Here is a 25,831-nt window from a genome sequence, read left to right on the forward strand (position 1 = left end):
ATTCAAATTTGGCCTTAGACACTTATGGGCTGTGTGATGGTGCTCAAGTCACTTCACTGCTATCAGCTTCCTCATATGGAAAATAAGGATAAATAATAGTACCTACCTTTCAATTGTTGTGAAAATAAAATAATATTTATAAAGTACTTTGTAAACTTTAAAGTGCTATGTAAATTTTGTCCTCCTCCTCTTCTTCCTCTTCCTCCTCCTCTCCTCCCTCTTCCTCCCTCCCCTTCCTTCCTCCATACCCCCTTCTTCCATATATTCCCCCTTCCTACAACAAATAAAGGGTGAGAACAGGTTGAGGAACCAGGCTGTTAAAAGCATTGGAAAGGTTTTCTCCCCTTTAGATGTTATTTTATGTTCTCTCCAGCTCTCCCTTTCAGTTTTTCTTTCCTAGATTGGTTAGTGGGCCAGCAGGGAATTTAGGAGATAATGTAGTTAAGTGATTAAAGCAAGCCATACTGCGGATGGTTAAGGAAGCTCAGCAGACCCGTTACACCATTGGTGCCTGTAGCAAATAGCGGTGCTGGTTGCCCGTCTTTCAGCACCTCAGAGATCTTCTCATCTGATTAAAAGACTATTTGAGGCCTGCATTTGACAGATTAGCTCTGTGTGTGTGCGAGCACACCTTTATTTCCTCCAGTTGGTGCCTTCACGTGTCAGAAAGCCCATGTTTTACAAGATTATATTTAGCAAGTTTCATTGGTTGCAGACATCTTTCACTGAGGCTTTAGGGATGCTGTTCTTTATGTATCAAGTATTTCTTATTCTGTGTTCCCAATCTAAGGTTGTTTTCTTAGATGAGATTATTGTGGTCACCTGGCTTCCTTTCAGCACCAAGTATGGGATTCAACACTAGCACTACTGATAATGTAGCACTTTTATGGTTGATTGAGTCCTTGCCTTAGATTAACTCTGTGAGTTATTGAATGCATGAATGAATGAATGAATGAATGAATAGTAGACAGAAAAAGTGTTATTATACCTGTTTGATTCATGAGGAAGCTGAAACTCAAGAGAGATTAAGTGACTAGCACAGGCTCATCTACCATGGTTCAGTGAGAAGATAGTGACCTGGATTCAAAGCCTGCCTTGGACATTTACTACCTGTGTGACCTTGGGCAAGTCACTTAACAGTTCTCTCCCTGGACCTGTGTTCCAAAGCTATGTTTCAGTCCAGTGCTGAAAACACTGTCGTTTACCTAAAGGTAAAAAGAGATGAGTTTCTTTGTATAGCGTTTGAGGTGATTATATCCTAATTCAACAGGGTTGACTTCCTGGGCCTCAGTTTCTTTATGTGTACAATGAAGGTGCAGTACAGGCACCTAGGTGGTGCCATAGTGCATGGAGTCCTGTGCCTGCAGTGAGGAAGACTCATTTTCCTGAGTTCAAATCCAGCCTCGGACACTTACCAGCTATAGCTGTGTGACCCCAGGCCAGTCTCTTAACCTTGTTTTCCTCAGTTTCTTCATCTGTAAAATGAGCTGGAGAAGTCAGTGGCAAACTATTCCAGTATCTTTGCCAAGAAAACCCCAAATGGGGTCATGAAGAGTCGGACGTGACTGAACACCACCACCACAATGAGGGAATTGGATCAGATGGACTCTAAGGGTCCCTTCCAGCTATAGAACTATGATCCTAAGTGTTGGAGTTAGGTTTTAAATAGATTTCCTCACCACAAAGTCAGTGCTTTCCTCCCCTCCCCTTCCTCTTTTGTGTTCTCTTAATGTGTGCCACAGAATTTTTTGCCGCTTCTGGGGGCCCCAGTGTGACAGTAATGATTCCAAGATGCAATGTCCAGAGGAACAAGATGGGGAAGGGAGGTGCAGCTAATACTTTGAGTACTCAGAAATACCAGTTCTGCCTGATGGGTTCTGTGGGTGACTCCTCACTGGGGGTGTTTCTGTGCCCAGATTTTGTATAGACACTCAGTGCATTGGTATTGCCGATGTATGTGTGTGCACCTTTCTTGTCTCTTCCCTCCTCCCCTCAGCTCCCTTCACTGTGCTGTCTATGAGGTAGCAAGATGCTGCTTGAGTTTGATTATAGTGTTTGTTTTGAGGGGCAGGAACATGGAGGTAGTAATGAGGCACCCTAGGTTCAATACTCGATTAGACTGAAATCAGGTTTCCTTTTTCTCCTTGAGTCATAGAGGTAAAATCAGAGTCCCTGACTGCGTGTTTTGCCTCCTCTCAATTATTACCAGGTCAGATAGCCTGCCGTTTTCATGTACTAATCATAATTGAGGCTTTCTGCTTTTATATTCCCATAAGAAGAATTAATTTTAATTATAGGTCAGGAAATAGTAATTTATAAGCCTTTTTTTTCAGTTCTAACTAGGCCAGAAAGTTTTTTTTTCCTTTTAAAATATGAAAGTTAAAAAGGAAAAATACTAAAGGTTAGTTAAAGACTTTTCATCCATTTGCCTAATTATTATCACTTTGTACCACCCAAAACACACCAATATTCATCTTTTTGGGGGGGTTTGTTTTTGATTGGAGGTGTGATTTTTATTAGTATAGAAAATTCCTGGTGAAGAAACTCCCTCTATCAATTCAGATCAGCATCTGTTCTGTATTTTGTAATCTTAGAGAAGTTACTTTGGGCACTGAAGTTAAATAACTAGATTGATGGTCCATGGTACCGGTATGTGTCAGAGGTGAGACCTGAACCCCGGTCTTCTGATTACAAGGCCAGATTTTTCAATGCTGCATCATAATGCCATTCAAAATAATCAAAGCCCACACTTGTATGATTATAGCTTACAAAACATGTATCATTATTACTGTTTAATAGATGAAGAAACTGAGGCCGAGACTGTAAGTGACTCGCCTGAGTAAGGAATTTGAACCTAAGCCTTCTTCTGACTTTGGAGCTAGTTCATTTTACACTTATACCACTAACTAAAATACTCTGATTAGAGTCTTCTCAATAATCCAGAGAGAAGTTTCAAGACACACATTTGTATTTCTGAAGTGTTTCTACTTGGTTTTCAGGATAGTACGTTGTCAATGCTGTGCATTTAAACTAAAGTCAGGAAGACCTAAATTCAAATAAGGCTCAGACACTTGCTAGCTGTGTGACTTCATCCTGTTTGCCTCAGTTTCCTCATCTGTAAAAAGGGTTGGAGACACAATGGCAAACTACTCCAGTATCTTTGCCAAGAAAACTTCCAATTGGGTCTCAAGAAGAGTCGGACACAACTGAAATGACTGAGCAACAACAATATTTAAACTGACTTTTGCCAGTGTAAAACTGTAAGCTTCATGAGGCCAGAGTCTATACCTAGCTCACCATTATTGCCTTAAAACCCCTACTGCTCATAGCAGGTGGTTGATAAGTGTTAAATCAAATTCTGATTTGTATCCCCCTGCCACCTGCTATTTGTCATCGATGAGATATCATCCTCTAGCCCTGGAATCCCAGGATATCACCAGATACTCCCTCAATCAATAAGCACTTATTAAGCATGTGTTATGCACTAGGCACTGTACTGAGCATTGGGGAAACAAAAAGAGGCAAAAGACAGACTATGCCGTCAAAAAGCTGACAATCTAGGAAGCAGCCCTTGTAACTCAGGATGGGAGAAAACTGTCATTCCCCATTCTGTGGGCAGAAAATCCTTCTACATAGGGGAAGGACCTTCTCTCAGGTCTGAGTCAAGCAACACAGACAAGAATAGAATTTCTGCCTGCTCTGTTTCCCATTCTCACCACTTCATGTTATGATTAAGTATCATCACTCTCCTACATCCTCTCCTTCCCTCCCTCCCTTCACCTCCATAGTCTGATGTGGACAGTTGGGAGGAAAAGGGAACCTTGGCTGCCAGCTTCAAAAGAGTTTTTGGATTGCCTACCAGCATCTAGGTATTCCACTAGGAAGTTTGGTTCATCTTATCTTTGCCAGAAACAGGAATGTGAAACATCTTAGGTGTCGCTCATGCTTCTGGGATTTGAATCTGAACTAAACCTTTTGGAGGGTGCTAGTTTTCGGTGGAAGGGCTGGTTGATGGCAGAGATGCAGAGGATGATGTGAATGGCATAGAGGAGGGTGAGAAGGTAGAAAGAAAGAGGTGACCTAAGGAATATAACGGAGTGCCTATGTGACGAGTTTGGGGGGTGGAGCAGGAGGAAGAAAAGTAATGGAATAAGAAGTAGAAATGGGATAGCCCCACAGCATTGAAGACAACGACAAGAGTGAATGCTGTTAACATCTCCTAGGCTCTGGTTTCTTTCAAAAGCCAATCAAATAGTTTTTTTTTCTGGCTGCAGGTGCCCCTCCAGCTTCCATGACTCATAAGAGTCCTCTGAGATCCCTTTCAGCCCTAGATCCATGATGCCCTGAACTTGTAAGAACTAAATGGCCCAGGAACATGACTGTCAGGAAATTGGCAAACTTTCACAAGCAGACGAATCAGAAGTGACAGCTGGGCTCAGTGATAGTTAGTGGAAATTTTCCAGGAATGGAAAATTTAAAAATAGCTGCAGTTATGGTAGCTATTCCATGTGACTGGCCAGCTTTGCCTTCTTTTTCGCCAGAAAACAAGTTCAAATCAACAGGAGTCATTGGTCAGTCATTTCAGTCATGTCCAACTCATCACAACCCCATTTGGGGTTTTGTAGGCAAAGATACTGGGCTTGCCCAGCTTTACACAGCTAGTAAATTCCGTGGCCAGATTTGAACTCAGGAAGATGAGTCTTCCTGAGTCCAGGACTGGCCCTTTAATTCCTATGTGTAAGGTACATTAGCAGCTGTTGTTAATGATCTTTCTATCCTTCAACTATCTAGTATGTACTTATCTATTTACCTATTGTATCCTTCCTCTCCTCACCCCCCCCCCACATATGGTCTCTGAGGGCAGGGAACTATTTTATTGTCTTTATGCCCTTCATCTAGCACAGTGACTTCCACAGAATAGGCACAGAATGTGTTGAATTTAATTAGCTTTGGGGATTAAAATGGGATGACTGAAAGCAAAGGGATTTAAGAAGTTGATTGGAGAGGGATGTTGAAGTGTGGTCAGAAACTCAAGGATTTTGAATGCTGATTCTGCTCAAGAGCACTGGCTCCTCATTACTTGTCTTAGAACTTCCTGCCTCTTCCCCTTCCCTATCATACTTGTAATTTTTGAGACTTGGAGAGGTCTACCTGGGCCTGAGGAAATGTCTCTCAGACTGCCACTGATGAAAATGAGAGGGTAAGAAGAAGAGTAAGTCTTTATGAGGGGAATCCTTAAGAAGATGGAGAAGAGGGTGGAAGCATCCTTAACAACAAAACTAAAGATGATTGCTACTCCAGGCCATCCTTGTTTAGGTTTTGATTTGGGGCGGCGGCAGCGGATAGGAAGGAGAGCGGAGGTAGAGGCATAGATTGGAAGGGACTTTGGAGGATGGGGGGAAGTAGTGAAGAATAGAGGAGAAGAAATGGAGGTACATGTGGTGAGGAACTAGAGTAGCCTGACCTAGTGGTTGGGAAGTATTAGCCTGTCCTTTAGCTTGTTATTTTTACAAAATTTTTTATTAATACTTTTTTTTTTGTTTCTGGGAAGACTTGTATATTTATTAATAATTTATTTTTAGTTTTCAGCAACCACCTCCATAAGCTTTTGAATTTAATATTTTTCTCCCCCTCCCTCCCCAAGATGGCATGCAATCTGATATGGGCTCTAAATAGACATTCCTATTAAACATATTTTCATATTAGTCATGTTGTAAGGAAGAATTAGAACCAATAGGAGGAACCACAAGAAAATGGAAACAAAACAAAACAGAAGAGAGGAAAAAAAAGAACAAATGGCATGCTTCGATCTGCATTAAAACTCCACAGTTCTTTCTCTGGATGTGGATAGCATTTTCCATCATGAGACTTTTGGAGATATCTTAGATCTTTGCATTGCTGATAAGGGCTGAGTCTATCAAAGTCACTGCATAATGTGGCTGTTATTGTGTACAACATTCTCCTGGTTCTGCTCACTTCACTCAGCATCAGTCTTTCCAGCTTTTTCTGAAGTCCAGTTGCTCATCATTTCTTATAGCACAATAGTATTCCATTACATTCATATACCACAACTTGTTCAGCCATTCCCCAATTGATGGGCATCCCCTCAATTTCCAATTCTTTGCCACCATAGAAAGAACTGCTATCAATATTTTTGTACATCTGCATCCTTTTCCCATTTTTATGATCTCTTCGGGATACGGCCCTAGAAGTGCTATTGCTGGGTCAAAGATATGTACATTTTTATAGCCCTTTGGCCATAGTTCCAAATTGCTCCCCAAAATGGTTGATCATTTCACAACTCCATCAACAATGCATAGCGTTCCAACTTTCCCATATCTTCTCCGACATTTATCATTTTCCTGTTTTGTCATGTTGGCCAATCTGATAGGTGTGATATGGTACCTCAGAGTTGTTTTGATTTGCATTTCTCTAATCAGTAGTGATTTAGAGCATTTTTTCATATTGTTATAGATAGTTTTAATTTCTTCCTCTGAAAACTGCCAATTCATATCCTTTGACCATTTATGAACTGGGAAATGACTTGTATTCTACAAATTTGACTTAGTTCTCTGTATATTTTGAAATGAAGCCTTTATCAGAGACACTGCTTGTAAAATGAATACTTTTTTTTAATCCAGCAAGCACATTCCACCAACATACTGTTCTCCCCAAAACAAACTATATTCTCCCAAAGTTAAGAAAAACTGTCTAATAGTATTATTGAGACACTCTCCACTTTTGTCATTTCCCATTTGTTAAACAAAAGGCAGGATGTATGCTTTAACTTTAATATTTTGGTATCATTGTTATACAGTATATTTGATTTGGGGTTTGTTGCCATTTAGTTTTGTCTTTGTTTACATTTTTGTCTTTGCAAATATTGTTTTAGTGCAATAAATATTAAATACTTACTGTGTGCAGGGCACTATGCTGAGTGAATGAATAATAGAGTATTTATCAAAGAGCATACTATGTGCCAAGCTCTATACTAATCACTAGGGGACACAACTACAAAAGCAAAGACAGTCCCTGCTCTCACAGAGCTTACATTCTAAAGGAGGAAACTACATATAAAGGAAGGGTGGTAGGAAAAGTTATGGGGCTGTTCAGTGCAGCCATAGGGGAATAGCTTGACACATCTCGTCCAAAAATTATGGCAGAGTTAATTTGATTATGGTTCATGGTTCCAGAAAAGGGAGTTGGGGCAGGGGAATGAAAGTTTTTCTAAGATAATTTTTAGAGAGAGGCAATCACCAATCAGGAGAGTGGGTCCCCTGGGAACAGAGTTCCACCATGTAAAAGCCGTAAAACTTGTTCTCACTACATTCCAGTGTATAGTCTCTGGTATGGGCTAGGACCTCAGGAGTGGAAACCTGCAGCCTCAAGGCCACGTGTGGCCCTCTAGGTCCCCAAAGGCGGCCCTTTGACTGAATCCAAACTTCACAGAACAAATCCCGTTAATAAAAGAATTTGTTCTGTAAAACTTGGACTTAGTCAAAAGGCTGCACCCAAGGACCTAGAAGGCCACAGGTTCCCCACCTCTGGACTAGATTCGAGGATACAAAGAAAAAAAACAGTTCTGCCCTCCAGAAGCTAACGGCAGGGCCAACCAGTCACATCAGTGAGGCAGATGTGAGGAGGAAGTAAATTCCATGAGAGACTGTGGAAAACCATGGAGACTGGATTGTGACATATGGAGAACCATTACACTAGTTTAACTGGAATGGAGAGTGTACAAAAAAAAAAAACCAACACCAAGACAAAACATAAAGGTTGGTGAGAGCCAGATAATGGAAGATTTAGGAATGTCATTGAAGGTGCAAAGCTGGGTGATCAGGAGGATGATGACACCCTCAACAGAAATAGGGAAATTTAAAAGAGGAATGGCTTTGGGGCTGGGGGCAGGGGGGCACAATATAAGCTCCATTCAGTTAAGTTTACAGTACCTTTGGAAAATCCCAGTTGGAGATGATCCGTTAGTAATGCTGGAGTAGAGTTCAGGGAGAACTCTACTACCAGATAATTTGGGGCTGTACACAGAGATGTGGGTGTTACGTGTTAGAGGAGATATGAGAACTCCGAGAGAATATAGTAGAGGCAGAGAAGAGGGCCCCGGGACAGAGCCTTGGGAGATGTCCACACTTAACAGGCAGGAGGAAGAAGATGATCCAGCAAAGGAATGGTCAGACAGGATTCTCCCTGTCTGAAGAATCAAGGGAGAGCAGTATTACAGAAACCAAGGGAGGAGAGAGTGCTTAGGGGGAAGGGCTCTGTTTTCTTTATTCTGTATCACTTTATACAGATTTCCCCAAATTTCCCAGAATTCTTCTGATTCAGTAGTCTTTTTATAGTTCACTGATATTCCATTGTACATATCACAGTTTGTTCAGCCATTCTGTAATGACTGGACATGTAATTTACACATAATTTAGCTTTTTGCATTTACAAATAGTGCTGCTATGAATGTTGCAGTACCCATAGGTCCTTTCTTTCTGTCATTTACCTCCTTGGGGTATAAACCCAACAGGTGGGTCAAACTGAGCAATTAACCTGTACCTTTGAATCTAAGGTCAGTCTAGCCTTTGAGGCCCTCCTCCAAATGTGTACTTAACCCTCTTTCTTCACCTCCCAACCCTTAATTTTCGGTAATACTATTCTCACTCTTTTCTCCCTTAGACACTTTGTTCTAGTCAAGCTAATTTACCATATGTACTCATACTTTTGCATTTGGCATCCCTTTTATTTCCTCTGGTCTCTGACTCTCCCATCTTTCAGAAAAAGATTCAGAATTCACCTATGGAAAATCTTCTGTGATTGACCCCATTGGATTGCTCACCACTCCTCCTTGGTACCCCCTCAGTGCTTCTATGTTCTTGAGTTTATACACATGTTTGTATTCATGCTTGCTGGTCCATTAATATTTTCAGTAGTTCCATGAGCAAAGTTGTTTGCATGCATGCACACGTATGCTAGTTTACCAATCAGATTACAAACTCCTTAAAGGTAAGAGTTTTATCTTCTATTTCTATTGCATTCTGTGCCTAGCACTAATTGGTTTTGGTTTTTGGCTAGGCAATGGGGTTAAGTGACTTGCCCAGGGTCACACAGCTAGTAAGTGTTGTGTGTCTGAGGCTGGATTTCAACGCAGGTCCTCCTGAATCCAGGGCCAGAGCTTCTATCCACTGTTCCACCTAGCTGCCCCTCTAGCACTAATTAAAGGGTGTTCTTGACACTCAGCAAGTGTTAGGTGATGGTTTTTTGCCACTGATTTGCTGAGGGATCTTGGACAAATCCTTGAACCTTTCAATGCCTTAGTTTTTGTAACTGTGAAAACTAGTCCTCATTCCAGAAGTTTCTCTTTAAAAATATCTGATAAGAATGACTTCTCTCCCCAAACCTCCTCCAAATATGTGTGCAATCCAATGCAAAAAACATTTATTAAGTGCCTGCTGTGTGCCAGGCATGATGCTAAGTAATGGGAATATGATAGCAAGTTGGGTGATTTTGAAAGGAGCAAAATATTAGGGTCTTGTTTTGAAAGTGAAACCACTTGTCAAAGTGAGAAGTTCAAGCTTGAGATGTAGGTTTGCTGAAGGTTGAGCAATGCTTTAGTTCAGTTTAGGAGAGCAAAAAGTGATTGCATATAGACCATCTTCTGAACCAGGTAAGAACGGAACCTTAAAAATCACTAATCTGCTCATACTCTTTGACCCCGTTTTACTACTTAAGTATGTGGTCATACCTAAGGAGGGCAAGGACAGAGGGAAATCAATCAATCTGCAGACATATATAGAGAGAGATGTATAGATATACACATTCATATGGAACACCTGTGTATATGTGTATGCAATTCTTGCTGTATCAAAGAACAGGAAACAAAATAGATGCTCATCAACTCCGTATGACTGAACAAATTGTGTTATATGAATGTAACGAAATTTTTTTGCACCATGAAAAATTATGGATATGACAGATTAGGAGAAATATGGAGAAATTTGTATGAACTGAAATAGAGTGAAATGAGCAGAATTAGGAGAACAATTTAATAATAGCTAACATATATATGTATATGTGTGTGTGTATATATGTAATACTTGTATGTGCCAAGCGCTTTACAATTATAATCTCATTTCATCCTTGCAACAACCCTAGGAAGTAGGTGCTATTATTATTCCAATTTTACAGATGAGGAAACAGAGGTTACATGATTTGCCCAGGGTTACTCACTAAGTGTCTGAGGCTAGATATGAATTCAGGTCTTCCTGACTGCACGCATACTACTCTATCCATTGTACCACTCTAAAGAATCAGATATCTATTCTCAGGCATGGCCAATGTATTCAGTTGTTTTTTCTTGACTATACCTAGACTTCTTTGTTATAAGAAAGGCCCTCTACTCAGACTGGGTAAGGGTGGGTCAATTAGTGGGTAATAATAAACTTGGAGAAAAACAGAAGGAAAAAAAAACAAAACCGAAGAAAAAAGTACAAAGGGGACATGAATAAAGCAATATTGTCACTACCTTGTTAAGCTTAATAATTATCTTCTAAAAACCCAGCTATTTGACAGAAATTTGTACTTTCTTATGTAATCTTCCCTGTTTTTCTTAGTATCTTGAAATAGTTATGTTTATTGAAGATTAAGTTGACAGTAAAAAAAAAAAAGACTTTTTAAAAGAGAGGCTTAGGGGGCATACTGACTCATTGACTTGGAGCCAATCTGGTTATTTCCCAGCCTGGAAAAATGGGCCAGCAGCCTGAGAATTTCAGATTTGAGCATTTGTCATCCTAAAAGTAGTTTGTGACCTCTGCTCATCCATGTGAAGCTGTACATCTTCTCATGATCTGGAGGTATCTCATGACTGACCGTGTGGGCTGCTGATTCCTTTTCATCAGTAACCATCCAAGTGTTTACGACTGGGAGTAAACTTCATTAGCATCATCCAGCTTTGGAGATAATGGAGCAAGCATTCCGTCTATGAGTATAATATGTATGTGTGTGTGTGTGTGTGTGTGTGTGTGTGTGTGTGTGTGTTTAAGTCTTTTGTTGTTTTTTTTGTTTTGTTTTGTTTTGTTTGGCTAACTGGATGTGGCCTTTTGGAAGAATGGGAAAGTTGAAAACTTTGAATAGATATTCAATAGTAGTCTGGTGATTTACCATCTTAGAAGTTTGAGGTATAACTCACAGAAGGGTGTGATGGATACCCCCATAATCCTCCCCTATATAAATGAAAGGACCTATTGCTATTTAGGGCAGCAAGGTGGTGCAATGGATGGAACACTGGGCTTGGAATTAGGAATACTCATTTTCATGAGTTCAAATCTGGACTCAGACACTTAATAGCTATGTGACCCCAGGTAAGTAACTTAACCCTGTTTGCTTCAGTTTCTTCATCTGTAAAACGAGCTGGAAAAGAAATGGCAAATCACTCCAGTATTTCTGCCAAGAAAACTCTAAATGAGGTCATGAAGTCAGACACAACTAAAATGACCGAAAAACAGCAATAATTATTCAAATAATGGATCATTGGATTACCAAACATTCACTTCAATCTTGACTTAACCCTGTTTGCCTCAGTTCCCTCATCTGTAAAAATGATTTTTATATATGTGACCTGTAGGGAGGGTTTTAATTGTGTTTGTTTTGAGTTTGCCTGCACCAATGATTCCATCCATGTAGGGTGCTTCAGTCATGGAAAATCCTTCTGTAATTTCTAGTCTTTGTGCCCTCTAAAGTGTTAAAGTGAATTTGCATTCCCAGAATTTTGTGTCTTGACCGAGGGGAAGAGGTGGAGCAAAAGCATGTTGGATGGCAGGAGAAAACTTGCCAAGATTAAAAAAAAATTTTGTAGCTAATCTGCATGTGAAGAATCAACATGGAGAGACTCAGAGCCCCATTGCAGTGTTGGTGCAGTGCACTTACCCAATGTGGTGATGGGAGGACATGATGGCAAAGGCCATGGACTTCTGCCTTGGGTCTAGTTTGCCTCTGAACCACAACTGATGGTATTGATGGATTGATCTCTTAAGGGAGCTTGGAGTGTTCTGCTGTTTTCCAGAGCAACTTCATCCCATTTTGAGAGGGAAGGGTGGAGGGAGGGGAGGAATAAGAAATAACTCATCCTTAAGTAAGGGCAGCTAGGTGGCACAGTGGATAGAGTGTTAGGCCTGGAGTCAGGAAGACTCGAGTTCAGACGCAGCTTCAGACACTAGCTGTGTGAACCTGGGCAAGTCATTTAACCCTGTTTGCCTCAGTTTCCTCATCTGTAAAAATGAGCTAGAAGAAGGAAATGGAATACTACTCCAGTATCTTTGCCAAGGGCATCACAAAGAGTTGGACATAACTGAAAGGACTGAGCAATATACATAAATAAAATAACCCTTCCTCATAACAAGTGCACTTTAGAATACATAGAATTATACTCATTTTACAAATAAGGAAATCAAAGCTTAAAGATCACGTATCAATCAAATGAGCGATCTGGGACTTAGAACAGGGTTCTTTCTGCCATACCACACTGCCCTTCAGAGAAGATGCCCAATAGTTTGACTGGATCAGAAAGAGCTATTTTGGTGTTTAATTTACAGCATTTCTTTTCCTAAGAAGGACAGTCCTTATGGCCTATTCATGGGCTACAGATCTCTACAAAGGAAAAAAAAAGGGGGAGGAAGGAGGATAAGAGGGAGGCACCAGCAGGGGAGCAAAGTAAGACAAATAGTGTGGCTCCCATAGTAACAACTTGCGAGCTTCCATTTACTCCTAGGGGAATCATTCTTTGTTATTCTGTTTACCATAATAAAAAGAGATTGTTAGGTCATCTTTGGTTTATTTTATGGTCTTCAATCAGCTTTCTTTCTTTCTTTTTAAAATTCTTTTTCTTGTTTCAGAAGGCAAGTACATCCAGTTTGTGGTCCGAGAAAGGGTTAGTTCTATTTAAAGGGATGTGTAATTAAACAAAGAAAAACAAAATAACCATAATTTAGTTCTTCAGCAAAGATAATAGCAGAGGCTGGTCCCATTTAATGTGTGCAGCGTGTGACTGTGTGGCAGTGGAACTCAAAAGTGAATGCTAGTACATTGAGAGTTTTGCTAGATGGGCTGTGAAAGTCCTCACCTCATCCCGAGATATCCACGGGCCTCATCCCCCTCCCCACCAGCTGCAGTTTGCTGCCTCTTCTTTCTTCCTGACTTGGCATCAGGAAGGTCACAATGGCTGCTATATCAGTAGAGGCACAAAGCCCCCTCCCCTACTAAGAGTTCTGTAGAAGTACAGAAGGGAGAGGGGGAAGGGAAAGAGAGAGCAAGGAATCCTCAGGCCTCAGTAATTGAGTCTGGAAGCTCTACTTACTGCCTGCCTGGGAAACCCCTCCTTCTTGCCAACTCATACCTTCAGGAAGCTCTGATTTCTCATCCTGAGCAGTGCCATGAGAAAAGGAAAAAAAAAGTTTGAGAACCGCTGATGTACAGGGTAGTTTAACTCTATTAACTCCCACCAAATCTGTTCTAAATTTTGAACATTTTAAAAGCTCAAAGTGGCTTTTAGACAAATCTGCAGTCTTTATAGTAGTGGGCATGGTTCTTTCCATTAGCGTAAAATTGGTTTCATTTTCGTACAGGAAGAAAGAAGACCAAATAGAAATACAACACAAGCCACCAGAGACTGTGGAGGGGCCCAGTTGAGACGAGGTTTTCCTTTGATAGGCATTAGAAAATCAAGTTTTCCTTAGGATTTCTTTCTTGGATTAAAAAAAGAGTAGGGGGCAGCTAGGTGGCGCAGTGGATAGAGCACTGGCCCTGAAGTCAGGAGGACCTGAGTTCAAATCCGGCCTCAGACTAAACACTTGACACTTACTAGCTATGTGACCCTGGGCAAGTCACTTAACCCCAATTGCCTTTAAAAAAAAAAGTGTCTTGGAACAAAACAGCAGGTTTATGCTCACTTTGCCAACTCTCTAATTTCACCTGCAAGTTCCAGAGATCTTACCCCACTGCTGGTACCCAGGGTACTTCTGTCTCTTAAGATGTAGCTATGTTAACAAGTTAGAATCCTTTGTATTTATTAGGTCACCAGGAAATGAGCTAGGAAATGCACAAATAGTATTCTAGGATATTCTGGTATTCTAGCATGGTGGGAAAAGTACATGATCTGGATCCAGAAGATCTGACTTCAAATCCCAGCCCTGAATTTAGTGCCTATACATCCCAATTGAGGCTGTACATACTGGTGCTCTTGGGCAAATCACTTTTCTGGGCCTCAGTTTCCTTATAACATGAAGGAGTTGGACTAGATCAATTCTGAGGTCCCCTCCTACTCTGGGGCAGCTATCTGGTGCAATGGAGTCAGGAAGACCCGAGTCCAAATCTAGCCTTAGATACTAGCTGTGTGACCTCAGGCAGATCAGTTTCCTTATCTGTAAAATGAGCTAGAGAAGGAAATGGCTTTGGTCTCTTTACTAAGAAAACCCCAAATGGAGTCACATGGAGTTGGACTGAAATGACTAGGTAACATGCTCCTGCTCTAAATCCTATGATCTTAAGCACTTATCTTGTATAATTCACAGAATCACAGAATCACAGAATGTTAAAGTGAGATGAGGGTTTACAGATCATCTAGTCCAGTGACCTTATCTTACAGATGAGGAAAGGCTCAGGCTGTCTTCCTTGCCCAGGGTCTCTTTGCTTCTTAGCGATAGGGTTAGAGACACAAATCTTTTGGCTCCCTGACGAATTAACTTCCCGAATAAAATATTCTGGAAACAAGCTTCAGGTGGTGGGCTGGTGGTTGCCTCAGTTTAGTTAGCATTGTTGCTGTCCTTTGCCTTGACACGAAAGTGTTAAGTTCAGACACTTAGTGAGGGATCTCTCCCATCAGAGCTATTGAGTCCAGTTTATCTGTCAGGGTGTGATACTTCAATTACAGAGTGACAGACACTCAGAGCCTGCTGGCAACACGTCCCCAGCCTCTCTTCTTTTTATCTTCACATCTCCCAGCATTTGGGTATTAGAGGGTTGGCTGGAGGGGAAATGTTGCTGAGTCAGGGCAACTCTGCCACCAATCCTTTTTAGACAGGAAAAAGAAAGAGAAAACATGCATCCTGTTAAAACTAGAGGATATATTTCAAAGAGGTAATATAGTCTTCTGAAAGGGCAAGCACTCAATGATGTCAATTTAGCAGACACTTACTGAGTACCTACTGTGTGAAAGACAGAGGGTTAGGAAGACACAAGTGAAACAGTCTCTCCCTTTGAGGAGTTTATGTTCTAACATGTGAGCCGATATGTAAGGAAAATTGAAGTAGGAGGGAGTACTAACAATTGGGGAGAGCTGGGAAGACTTCGTGGAGGAGGTGGCATGTGAGGTGAGACATTGATTCTGACTGGTGAGAGAGGAAGAAAGAGTGCATTCTACATCAGGACTCTGGCCCCTATAAATGCATGGAGGAAAAGAGACAGAGTTGAATTTAAGGAACAACTGGAAGTCCAGTTTTGTTGAAATAAAGAATTTGTAAAATCAATTACAGTAGTCCAGTCAGGAGGTGATAAGGACCTGAACTCCCACAGTGCGCTGTGTGAGTGAAGGAGAAGGGGATGGATGTGAGATGATGCGGAGACAAAACTGACAAGACCTGGCAGCTGGTTGGATATGGAAGGGGAAGTACTGGGAAGATGGTGGTAAGCACAGCAGAATTAGGGAGGTATGGAGAAAGGACAGGTTTAGGGAGAAAAGGTAATGAGTTGTTTTGAACCTAATGATTCGCAGTGTCTACTGGGTAGGGGAGATGTTCAGCAGGTAGTTGACATTGCCCGGCTGGTGTTTGGGCAAGAAATTAGGACTGGATACAATTAGGTGGTGGCCAGCTCCCCTGGGGTCATCTCCTACTGGATGTATGGCCCTGCTAGCAGTAGAGTTCTGCTTTTTCAGATGAAGCTTTAAATAGGGGAGAGGGACCTTCTCAAAAGCTTGTGGCACCCATCACCTTCTTGGAACCCTGATTCTGGGGAGCTGGTGAGCTTTAATGGGGCTTGATGTGTTATTAGTAGACAGCATGGGGAGGACCCTTTCCTGGAGCTGGCTGTCACCTCACAATTGAAGGCAACTTGTGAAAAAGCATATTCTTTCTGCTTCCTTCATGTACGTCACAACCAGTCAAGTACCTACCCTAGTTTTCTGGTTACTTGTAACTGGTGTTGACAGTGACAGCTGAAGGGGCCAAGAATCAAACATTCCTTCCCAAATTGCTTTGGCCTTAAAGTGGCAATGTTATTTCTGAGTAATACCAGGGAGTGAAATACGCAATGTAGCCACACTAGTCCAGGTTGACAAAAATTAATGTTTTGGTTTTTTAAAAATTCCACATCCCCCAATTTCTTACTCATTGGCATTCTTGGCAGAGATGAGAAGATTTGTATTTTGATTGATTTTGTCTTCTTAGGACTTTGGTCTGTGGATGAGTAAGTAGAAACACTTTTTGTTAAATGCCTTTTGGTTGGATTTCTCTATAGTGATTGTCTTCATAGCACCTAACCCCAAAAGGGTCCTGGGAGCTATAGTAGTTAGAAGAGCAGTGGGCGTTTAATGGTTCAGTGGAGACAGACTCAGTGCCATTTTAAGCCCAGATTTACATCTAGGTGCTTTTTAAATGGTCTGTTTCTAGGCCTTCTCTGTACCAGGGAAGTCTTTTATCCATAGGTTGCTATAGTCTTTTTTTTTTATATGGAAGGGTCACCTACTATGAAAACATAGGGATGTCATAGGTGCTAGAGGGATAGATCTGGCAATGCAGAATTAGGGAATTTAGTGCTAGAAAAGTGTCCTTAGGAATCATCTTATTCTAACCCATTATAGAGGAGGAAACTTATAAGTAAAATAATTTTTCAGGTAAGTAGTAAGTAGAAAAGCTGATGTTAGGACCCATGTCTATTATTCCATTATATCATGCTTTCTCTCTCTCCCTCTCCCTCTCTCTCTCTCTCTCTCTCTCTCTCTCTCTCTCTCTCTCTCTCTCCCTCTCCCTCTCCCTCTCCCTCTCCCTCTCTCTCCCTCTCCACCCCCCTTCTCTCCTCCACCCCCTGATATTTTTTGGTCTACTTATGGTGGTTTCCCCCACCCCAAGGAGTTAACTGCTATTTAAATATGTGCAAGCAAGTTTGAGAAATCATGTTGTTATGCTTAGTAAATATACATGAGAGCTATTGATTGAGGCTCTTTGTGTTGAGAACATCAACAGTGTTTGTAGGAATTTCTTCTGTTCTCCCCTAGCAGCAGCCAAACAGTTAAAAACTCCTGGGTGGGCGGATTTCACCAGAACCCTTAATCACCTTGACAGGCAGCAGCATCTTTTCTGAGCTGACTTTTGCTGTTCTTACCCCAGATCTGAGATGATAACTCATCTTGCCAGGCCCCAGCCTGGCCCCTTGGCCTTGCCTCTGAGCAAGCAGTTTGTTGAGGCTGCCACATAGGAAGCCTTTCTTCTCCCTCTCCTTCTTCCCTCAGGAAAAGTAAGAATTCTCACTCTCTGAGAAACCTGGAGTTGGGAGAGCTTCCTCCCTCCAGTCTTCCACCTCCCAGCCATCCCCCCGCTTCTACAGTGGCCCGTGCTGGGTCACCATGACCACCCTCCCAACACAGAGACTTACAACAACTGGTTTCTTTTCGTGTATACCCTGCTGCTCATCTCACTGCTGTCTGTCCAGGGGATTGATTTGAATAAATGGAAATTTTAAAAATAAAATTTCCATTCCCTCCCTGGGCATTTGGAAGCAGCACAAGCCCAGTTAATGAGGCCATCTCGTTGAGTAAAGTACATTTTAAGCCAGTGATTTTCCCCCTCTCCTGTCTCTCCCTTGGTTAAGAAAGAGCATTTATGTGAAAGAAATTACAACCAACCTAAAAACCCAGAACCAGTTTGGGCAGCAGTGGAAAGAACACTATGTTTGGAGTCCAGGGATCTAGGTTTGAGGCCCAGTTTCACTCCCTGTGAGATCTTAGGCAAGTCACTTCATCTCTCTGGGCCTCAGTTTCCTTAGCTGTAAAATGAGGGGATTGGCCTAGATCAACTCTGATGTACCTTCTGGCCCCAAATCCTAGATTTTATTTCATCTTGAGTTGGTCCTGGACCTGGATCTGGGGAAAGCTAATTTTTATTATAAGCCTTGTTGACTTGAGGGTGTGGGCATAAATAAAATTCCAGGGTTGCAGTCAAGTAGATAGCTGCTTTCTCCTGTTCTCCTCTTGGATCTTTCTTGGCCACAGGCCTGGTTTATTCTAAGATGAGCGTTTGGTTTTCTCTTTTATTTGCTTCCCTATACTTGGCCCCTAAGTGATTTGGTCATGGGGTTCTTTTTGGGACTTGGTCTTCCTGTCCTTTCACATTTGGCCCCTGGCCACTTTCAGAATAGATTATAGCACCCTCCCAGGTCCTGAAAGATTAGCCTTTGCTGAGCATAACCATGAACAGGAGTTAACGTACATCATCAAGGCCAGAAAGAACATGGAGGAAGGATCACTTCTAGGCCAATCTCTCCATTTTGCAGATGAAGAAACTGAGTCCCAGAGAAGTGAATTGATTTGCTTTAGGCAACATTGGTAGTAAGTGGCGGAGCTGGGATTCAAAATCCAGTCTTCTGACTCCCAACTTAATAGTTCTCTTCCTACTTAGGATGTAAGTTAAGTTTGTCTTAATATGGAATTCACATCACTGCCCTCTGCAGTTGTGGTAAGAAGGCTTGTCTGCAAATACTCTTCCATCACCACGGTGAATGTTGGGAGGATGAGCAGTGCTTACCTCTCTACCCTCCTCCTTCTCTTTATACTCCTTAGAACTTTGATATTTGCCCAGAACCTGGGTTGGACTTTTTCCAACTGGCAGGCCTTTCAGGAAGGCACACTAGTAGATAAAATCTCCACAGGCTGTGGCCAGTACTGGAGGTATATGGTTCCTCCCTTCTTCCTCCCCCTGCTCCGCTCCCCTGAATAAGCACAGTTATCCACTGAGGAACTCTCTGTCCCAAACCACTCTAGTACAAAGGTCAGGAAGACCTTCTTGAAGAAGGTTCTTGCTGCTACAGTAGCAGTTAACAATTTCCTTTTTCCAGTGAGGTAACTTCATGGTATGCAGGTGGACTCTGACAGGCTGTCCTCAGATTTGTCCGTTTTTGAGTTCTTGGCCACAGCTGGGGAGTACTTAGGCGGCAACCAGAGTTGTTGTTTCTGGAGGGCACCTTCCAGCTAACATTGATTTTGGTGAGTAAGTCCACCAGGCACACTAACTAGTAAATACATGACTTTGGGCATGTCACCTCTCTTTCTCCAAGTTTCTTCACCTTGCAAAGATAATACTGCCAGGATTACCTCTCTTGTAGGGTCGTACTATGGAAAGTATATATTCACAGAATCCTGCAGACTCAGAAGAAGCCTCAGAGACCACCTGGTCTAAACCATGGACCCCTAATCCACAGTATCTGTGACAAGTGGTCATCCAGCCTTTTTGCTCAGAGATCTCCAGGGTCCAAAGAGGTTTTTCTTTACCAGCCCTTTTTTCTTTCTTCGAAACCACTTTGTAAACATGAACATGGGAGAAATAGTTGATTATAAAGTAGGAAAGTCTATGGCAAGACCTAACACCACCCCCTTAGGTTCTCCAGCCTGCCCACAGCCCTGCACACCTTGGTGACAAATAACCTCTCTGAGTATGGATCTGCCCCCTGGGATAAAAAGGAAAAATACTGTGCTGTCATCTAAGTAAAGAGCAGCTCTTTTTCCCATCAGCCCTGCATGTTGGGAAAGAGTGGTCCTGCCATTCATTTCAGCATTAGAGATGCAGAGAAACATTTTTAGAAGGCACAGAAGCAGGAGACAGTGGTGAGTATTGCATAATAGGAGACAAAATATTCAAGAGCTGCTTCTAGCTTCCCCGGGGGCGGAGGCTCTTCGATTTGGATTGAATCTGCCCATTCTGGCTCTACATGTAGGGGCTGTAACCCTCTGCCATGAAGAGAAGAGTTGTCTTATTGACCCTTGTATCTTATCCAGTGCTTTGTATTGTAGTAAGCATTTAATAAATGTTGAACTGGAGGTTGGTTGACTGGAGGCCTGACCCCAGGTTTTTTTTGTTTTGTTTTGTTTTTTTGAGACAACCTCAAGTTTTCTTGAATAATGAGTGGTCACAGAAAACACACACACACACACACACAAACTGAGGACAATTGAGGCAAGAGAAAGAGAAAAGAAAGGACATTAGAATGATGGACATGCAAGGCTATAAGTTGAAGGCAGAAAGACTCTTAGAATCTATTGTCCCTATAGGCCAGACCTTCCTAACGTGGGGTCCACGGACCCATGGATAGATTTCAGAGAGTCCATGAGCTTAGATGGAAAAAGAAATGACATATTTCTTTTCACTAGCTAAAATTTAGCGTTTACTTCTACTTTGAATGTTGCCAACTAACCATTATTTTGAGAAGGAGAAAGGGGTCTGGGCTGAGGAGCTTGAAGGCTTGTGGGTGCCCTACAGGGAAGTGAGTGGTTTCCCATGTTTCACACCCCTGCTCTCAGAGCAAGAAGATCCTCTTTGACCAGAGTGGCTGCCACTTACAATAAAGAGTTTTACCAGATCACCAAAGGGGTGGATGACACAAGAAAAATTAAGAATTTGTGAATTGCATGTAGGCACCCCCATGTCCTGCTCCCCCCTCCCCCCCCCGGGGCAACACTAGACTTGGAATCAGGAAAACCTGTGTTAGAATCTGAGACACTTCCCCTGGGCAAGTCACTTAAACTCTCAGGACCTCATCTGTAATATGGGGATAATAATGTCGCCTACCTCCATGGGTTGTTTCCAGTCTTGAATAAGATAATATTTTTATGTATGTAAAGCTTTGCGCTCCTTAGTGCACCATGTAAATGTGAAAGAAGGTTTTTATCCCTTTCATTTACCACTTCAGGGTTCTAAGACAGATAGGAGAGTGTCCCCCTCTACCACCTCCACCCCCCTTCTCTTGGGCTCTTTAAATCACCCCTGCAGGAGTGGGGCTGAGGAGCTTGAAGGTTTATGGGTGCCCTATGGGAAAGTGAGTGAAGGGTTTCCCATGTTTCACACCCCTGCTCTAATGAGGAACAGCCTTAATTAGCTGTATTGCCTCATGGCTTTTGGCCTTAGGGAAGGCTGAGCTGAATCCAGGCGGTTTTCCTCTTTGGTAGGGGTCTAGGGGGTAGGGGTATTAATGGATAAATGATCAAGGGCTTCCTTCCATCTGTGTTCCTCTCCCAGGAGCTATGGTGTTCCCCTGGCCCAGAAAGCTACGGAGTGATGCTCAGGGCACTTTTTGGCAGGGGAAAGCATAAGCCCTTTGCAGTTGTGTACCCCAACTTGTCCCGAGGCCCTTGGCCTCTCCCAAAATGTCCTTTTTCCATGCATGTGGCACACAGACAAGGGTGATGTTGCAGATTCCATGATTGTGGCTTCTGGCTTCAGCAGGGTTACAGTGGGAGACGAACCTCTTTGTATTCCCCCAGCTCCCCCGCCCCCCCTCCCCCTTTCCAGCTTCACATTCCATGCTTTCTTTCTTTCCATCCCTTATTTTGTCTCCTTATAACAGAACTGGAGAGCAGGGATGGTAGCGTGCAGGTTGAGTCGCTGCAAAATCCGGGTGGGCGGATGAGCAGCGTGGGCGGCATGGGGGAGGGGAGGCTGAGGGAACAGCTTGTATTGCATTTACCAGCAATTGTTTTCCCCTCTCTCTTCTTCCCCCACCTCCCACCTTGCTCTTAGACACACACACCCAGGCAAAAGCCCACAGGCTGAGTCAGTGTGTGGGGGAGGGAGCTGATGAGTCACAGGTGTGGGGGGAGGAGGGGGGTGTCCCTTCCACAATATTCTCGCTGTGGTTGCCTCCTGCTGGGATGACATGACTTTTAAAAAGAAGAAAGAGAGATGTAAGCTGCTTGTCTTTGAAAAAGCATCTCCTGAAAAAAAGGATTTGCTGGACGGGAGTACCAGCACATCAGAGGCCTGACTTAAGGATGTGCCAGCCAGCACTGCTCATGAGTAACTGCATGGGGGTAGTGTCAGGCTCCTGACCATTCAAGGAATGGGGAGAGGGGGTGGGTGAGTGGGTAGGAAATAAGACAAGAAATGGGGATCTAGAAAAGTCTACCTGTCTGAGCTGGGAGATGTTTTAGAATGATCTGGAATATCAAATAAAAGAAACTCAGGAATAGTCAATCTCCTTCCACCAAAGTTCTTTCCTAATGTTTTATGGTTAGGACTCTCAAAGATTCCTGAGGAACAGGCATTATTAGGCCAGAATATTGGCCTGTTGTAGGACTGACTATGTATATGTTGTCCAAGAGCCCAACCTAGCTCAATCCCTAGCCTTGGGATGGTTGATTGGCCTCAGGGTTTTTGGAACCACATAGACTCTTCTGAAGGAATGGGAACTTTGTTGGTACAAGGAGCAGACCACCTGAACCAATCACAGATCTGTGGAGTATTAAAGGGTCCAAGCAAGCATGTCCTCATGATTACAGGAATCTTTTAGAACGCTCCTGTTTTTTGTACCCAGCCTCAAAAAGGCATCTCTCTGGCTAGGGAAGAATGAATGAATGAGGGACAGCTAGGTGACGCAATGGATAGAGCTCTGGCCTTGGAGTTAGGAGGATCTCAGACATACAACACACGACACTTACTAGCTGTGTGACCCTGGGCAAGACACTTAACCCCGATTGCCTAGCAAAAAAGAAAAAAAAAGTGAGTGAATGAATGACATCTCTTAGCAGAGTTTCCATCTTTGCTTTCCCTCCTGAATGTCCCTTCAAGATACTCAAAGTTCGTACTTGGTAATTGTAGTACCTTCAGTCTATGTTCCCTTGTTGGGACTGTGGACTATAGGCTATGGAAGTAGATATAAAAACAAAGCAAGCAAACAAAAAGAAATAGACACAAAAACCCTCATAAGGAAGAAAAAGAGGGGGTGGGCAGGAGGAAAATAATTTCTTCAAAGGCACTTCTAGAAACTTCATCCCTGGGCAGACCCAGAAGGCAAGAGACTTGATAGGAGAGGTGGTCAGATGCCTTCAAATTTGATGTTTCTATCAGTAGGATCTAAGAGAGCAGTTTTGAATTGGGAAATGTCAAGATTACAAATGCTCTTCCTTGCCAGAAGAGGAAGGTGTCCAGAACAAAGACTACCAGCCAATGTCATATCTTCAGTCAATTCTTCATCATCTGAAAAGCCTTGGAATCAGAAAATCTAAAAATCTCTGTTTTGGGAACACACACACACACACACACACACACCTACTCCCCACCAGGGGAAAGTGCCTTCCCAGTTATGGTTTCTGTAGCTAATGTTCAAGTGGAGTAACTGTTGTGATGGAACATATAGCTCCTTTAGAGTCAGAGACAAGTTCAAGCCCCACCTTTGACACATATGGGCTCTAGATAAGTCCTTAAACTCTAAGACTATAAATTAGAAAGGAGGTGCCACTGTGCTTTGGTGGAGGGAATTTCCTTAACAGGAGGGCAGCAAACTAATTGAGAATCACTGATCTAGAGGATTCTTTGCCATATCCTGCTTACCAATGTTCAAATGAGTGTGTATTCATTTAGTTTATATTAAACAACTTTTTTAGAAGTGAACAGCCCTGAAGTCAGGAAAGACCTAGGTTCAAGTCCCCTCCTCCGATATATGCCACAAATACCATGTGACCCTAGACAAGTCACAGTGTCCCAAACAAGTCTTTTAAGACAATACGTTGTGGAACAGGTGCCTATCAGTGTTGATAGAGAGAGACTTTCATCGTTGAGGGTCCCAGTACCAGTGAAATCACAAGTCCAGTCCTACCCCCTAAAAAACCCAAGCCCCCCAACATCTCCACCCCCACCACAGTTCATTGAATGTCTTTGAACTTGAACCCTTTGATGGGTTCTGTTTGGTGCAGGCAGCCAGCCTGGGAACAGTCCACATACTATCTGTGAATGCCCTCGAACTAAAGGGCAGTGCTCGTCAATTGGGGGAGGGATGAATAAGTTGTGGCAGAATACCCTGTGAGAAATGAGTAAGTAGATGATTTCAAAGAGCCATGGAAAGATTTGTATGAACTGATGCATGCATAGTGAAGTGAGGAAGATCAGAAATAGAACCATTTATACTATAACATCAAAAACAATTCTGAAGACTTTTGTAAACTAATGAAGAATGAAACGGGCAGAACCAGGAAAACAACATAATTTTATTTTAATACAATAACAACACAGTAAAGATAGACAATTTTGCAAGTTGTCAGAACTGTGATCAACACGTTGACCATCTGTGATTCCAAAGGATATAATGAAACTTCACTATCTGTCTCCTGAGAGAGAAGTAGTAGATTTAGGGTGCAGAATGCTAGATAGAGAGGCAGATATATGTGTGTGTGTGTGTGTGTGTGTGTGTGTGTGTGTGTGTGTGTGTGTGTGTAAATACACACGTTTGTATACAGCCAATGAGGGAATTGGTTTTCTCATCTCTTCTTTTTCACCCAATGGAGTGGGAAGGGGTAGAAAGGAGAGAAAACAGATTTCCATTCTTTTTTTTTTTAAGACTGGTGAGGGGATGCTACAGATGTGTAGATGTGGTATATTGCATACATTTTCAGATGAAGTCACTGTAATTGTTTTGCTTAATTTGTTACAGGAGAACTCTCACAGAATTGGGAACAGTATGTAGATATTTATAATGTAAAATCAAAACAAATCTATGAAATATAATTAATAAAACTTAAAAATCCCTTTTATTAGTAAACTACTATCCCCCTGATGGTGGAACCTTTGCATACTATATTGATCTGATGAATAAAGAAAAGAATTGGGGGAAAGGGGTTGAGGGGGAGTCAGTGGGAAAGGTTGGAAGGTGGTTAAACACAGTTATATTGGGTAGCCATATATTCCAAGTGATGTTAAAATTAGCGGTGTATATATAAGGACAACTTTCCTGGTAAGAAAAATCATGTTATAAAATGAAGGTTTTTAAAAATCATGAACAAGATTTTCTGAAGATTGAAGACATCTTTTGGGATACAAAAAAAAAAAGTAAATGTTCTAGAACTGCATAACAATATAGTTATCAAGAGCACCCTGAATTCATGGCCTCAGAATACATCTCTATTTATGGCTCTGCTTTGTAAGAATAGTACATACTGTTTATACCTGAGAGTCTGCACAGAACCAAATGTGAACATATGTTCTGTAGTCACCAGCTCATCAGTTTCTCTTTTTCTTTCTCTAGTACATAGATGCAATCAGTAACAAGCAAGGTGAATTGGAGAACTACGTGTCAGATGGCTATAAGACAGCCCTCACTGAGGAAAGGAGAAGGTTTTGCTTCTTGGTGGAAAAGCAATGTGCTGTGGCCAAAAACTCAGTCTCCTACCATTCCAAGGTAAGGCTGCTGACCCAGGCCTGTCCAGAAAGGAGAATTGTGGCTGAAGCTCGGTAAGGTGGTCCCAGGGCACCATCTATATTGGATGGGACAGCACTAACAAGTGTATGTACCATTCAAAATTAGTCCAAGGCAGTTTCAGAGGAAACAGAGAAGACAGGCCTCTATGAACTGATTCAAAGAGAAGGCTGTAGAACTAAGAGAACAGTTTGTATAAGGAGAACATTATAGAGGAAAAAAGACTTTAGAATTCTGTTCAGTGTGATTATAAAGCACAAATCCAGAAGAATCAAGATGAAACCTGCCACTCATCTCCTAACACAGACATGATGAACTCCAAATGCAGAAAGACATACATTTTCCAACACAGCTATTGTGGGAATTTTTCTTTTTGTTTTTGCCAGACCAA

The 25,831-nt window shown here is 42.2% G+C and overlaps 1 protein-coding gene across 6 annotated transcripts in view; it reads left to right on the plus strand.

The window, feature by feature from the left end:
• The window catches only part of BAIAP2 (BAR/IMD domain containing adaptor protein 2), a 165,777-nt gene that overhangs the window by 105,807 nt on the left and 34,139 nt on the right, over positions 1 to 25,831 (plus strand). For all 6 annotated transcript variants that reach the window (XM_021000787.2, XM_021000790.2, XM_021000793.2 and 3 more), the window contains one exon: positions 25,270 to 25,422. In XM_021000787.2, the coding sequence (XP_020856446.1) occupies positions 25,270 to 25,422 (153 nt within the window). The remainder of the gene's footprint in view (positions 1 to 25,269; positions 25,423 to 25,831) is intronic.

This window comes from Phascolarctos cinereus, unplaced genomic scaffold (assembly GCF_003287225.1).
Source record: "Phascolarctos cinereus isolate Bilbo 61053 unplaced genomic scaffold, phaCin_HiC Scaffold_5;HRSCAF=322, whole genome shotgun sequence".
Taxonomy (NCBI): Eukaryota; Metazoa; Chordata; class Mammalia; order Diprotodontia; family Phascolarctidae; genus Phascolarctos; species Phascolarctos cinereus.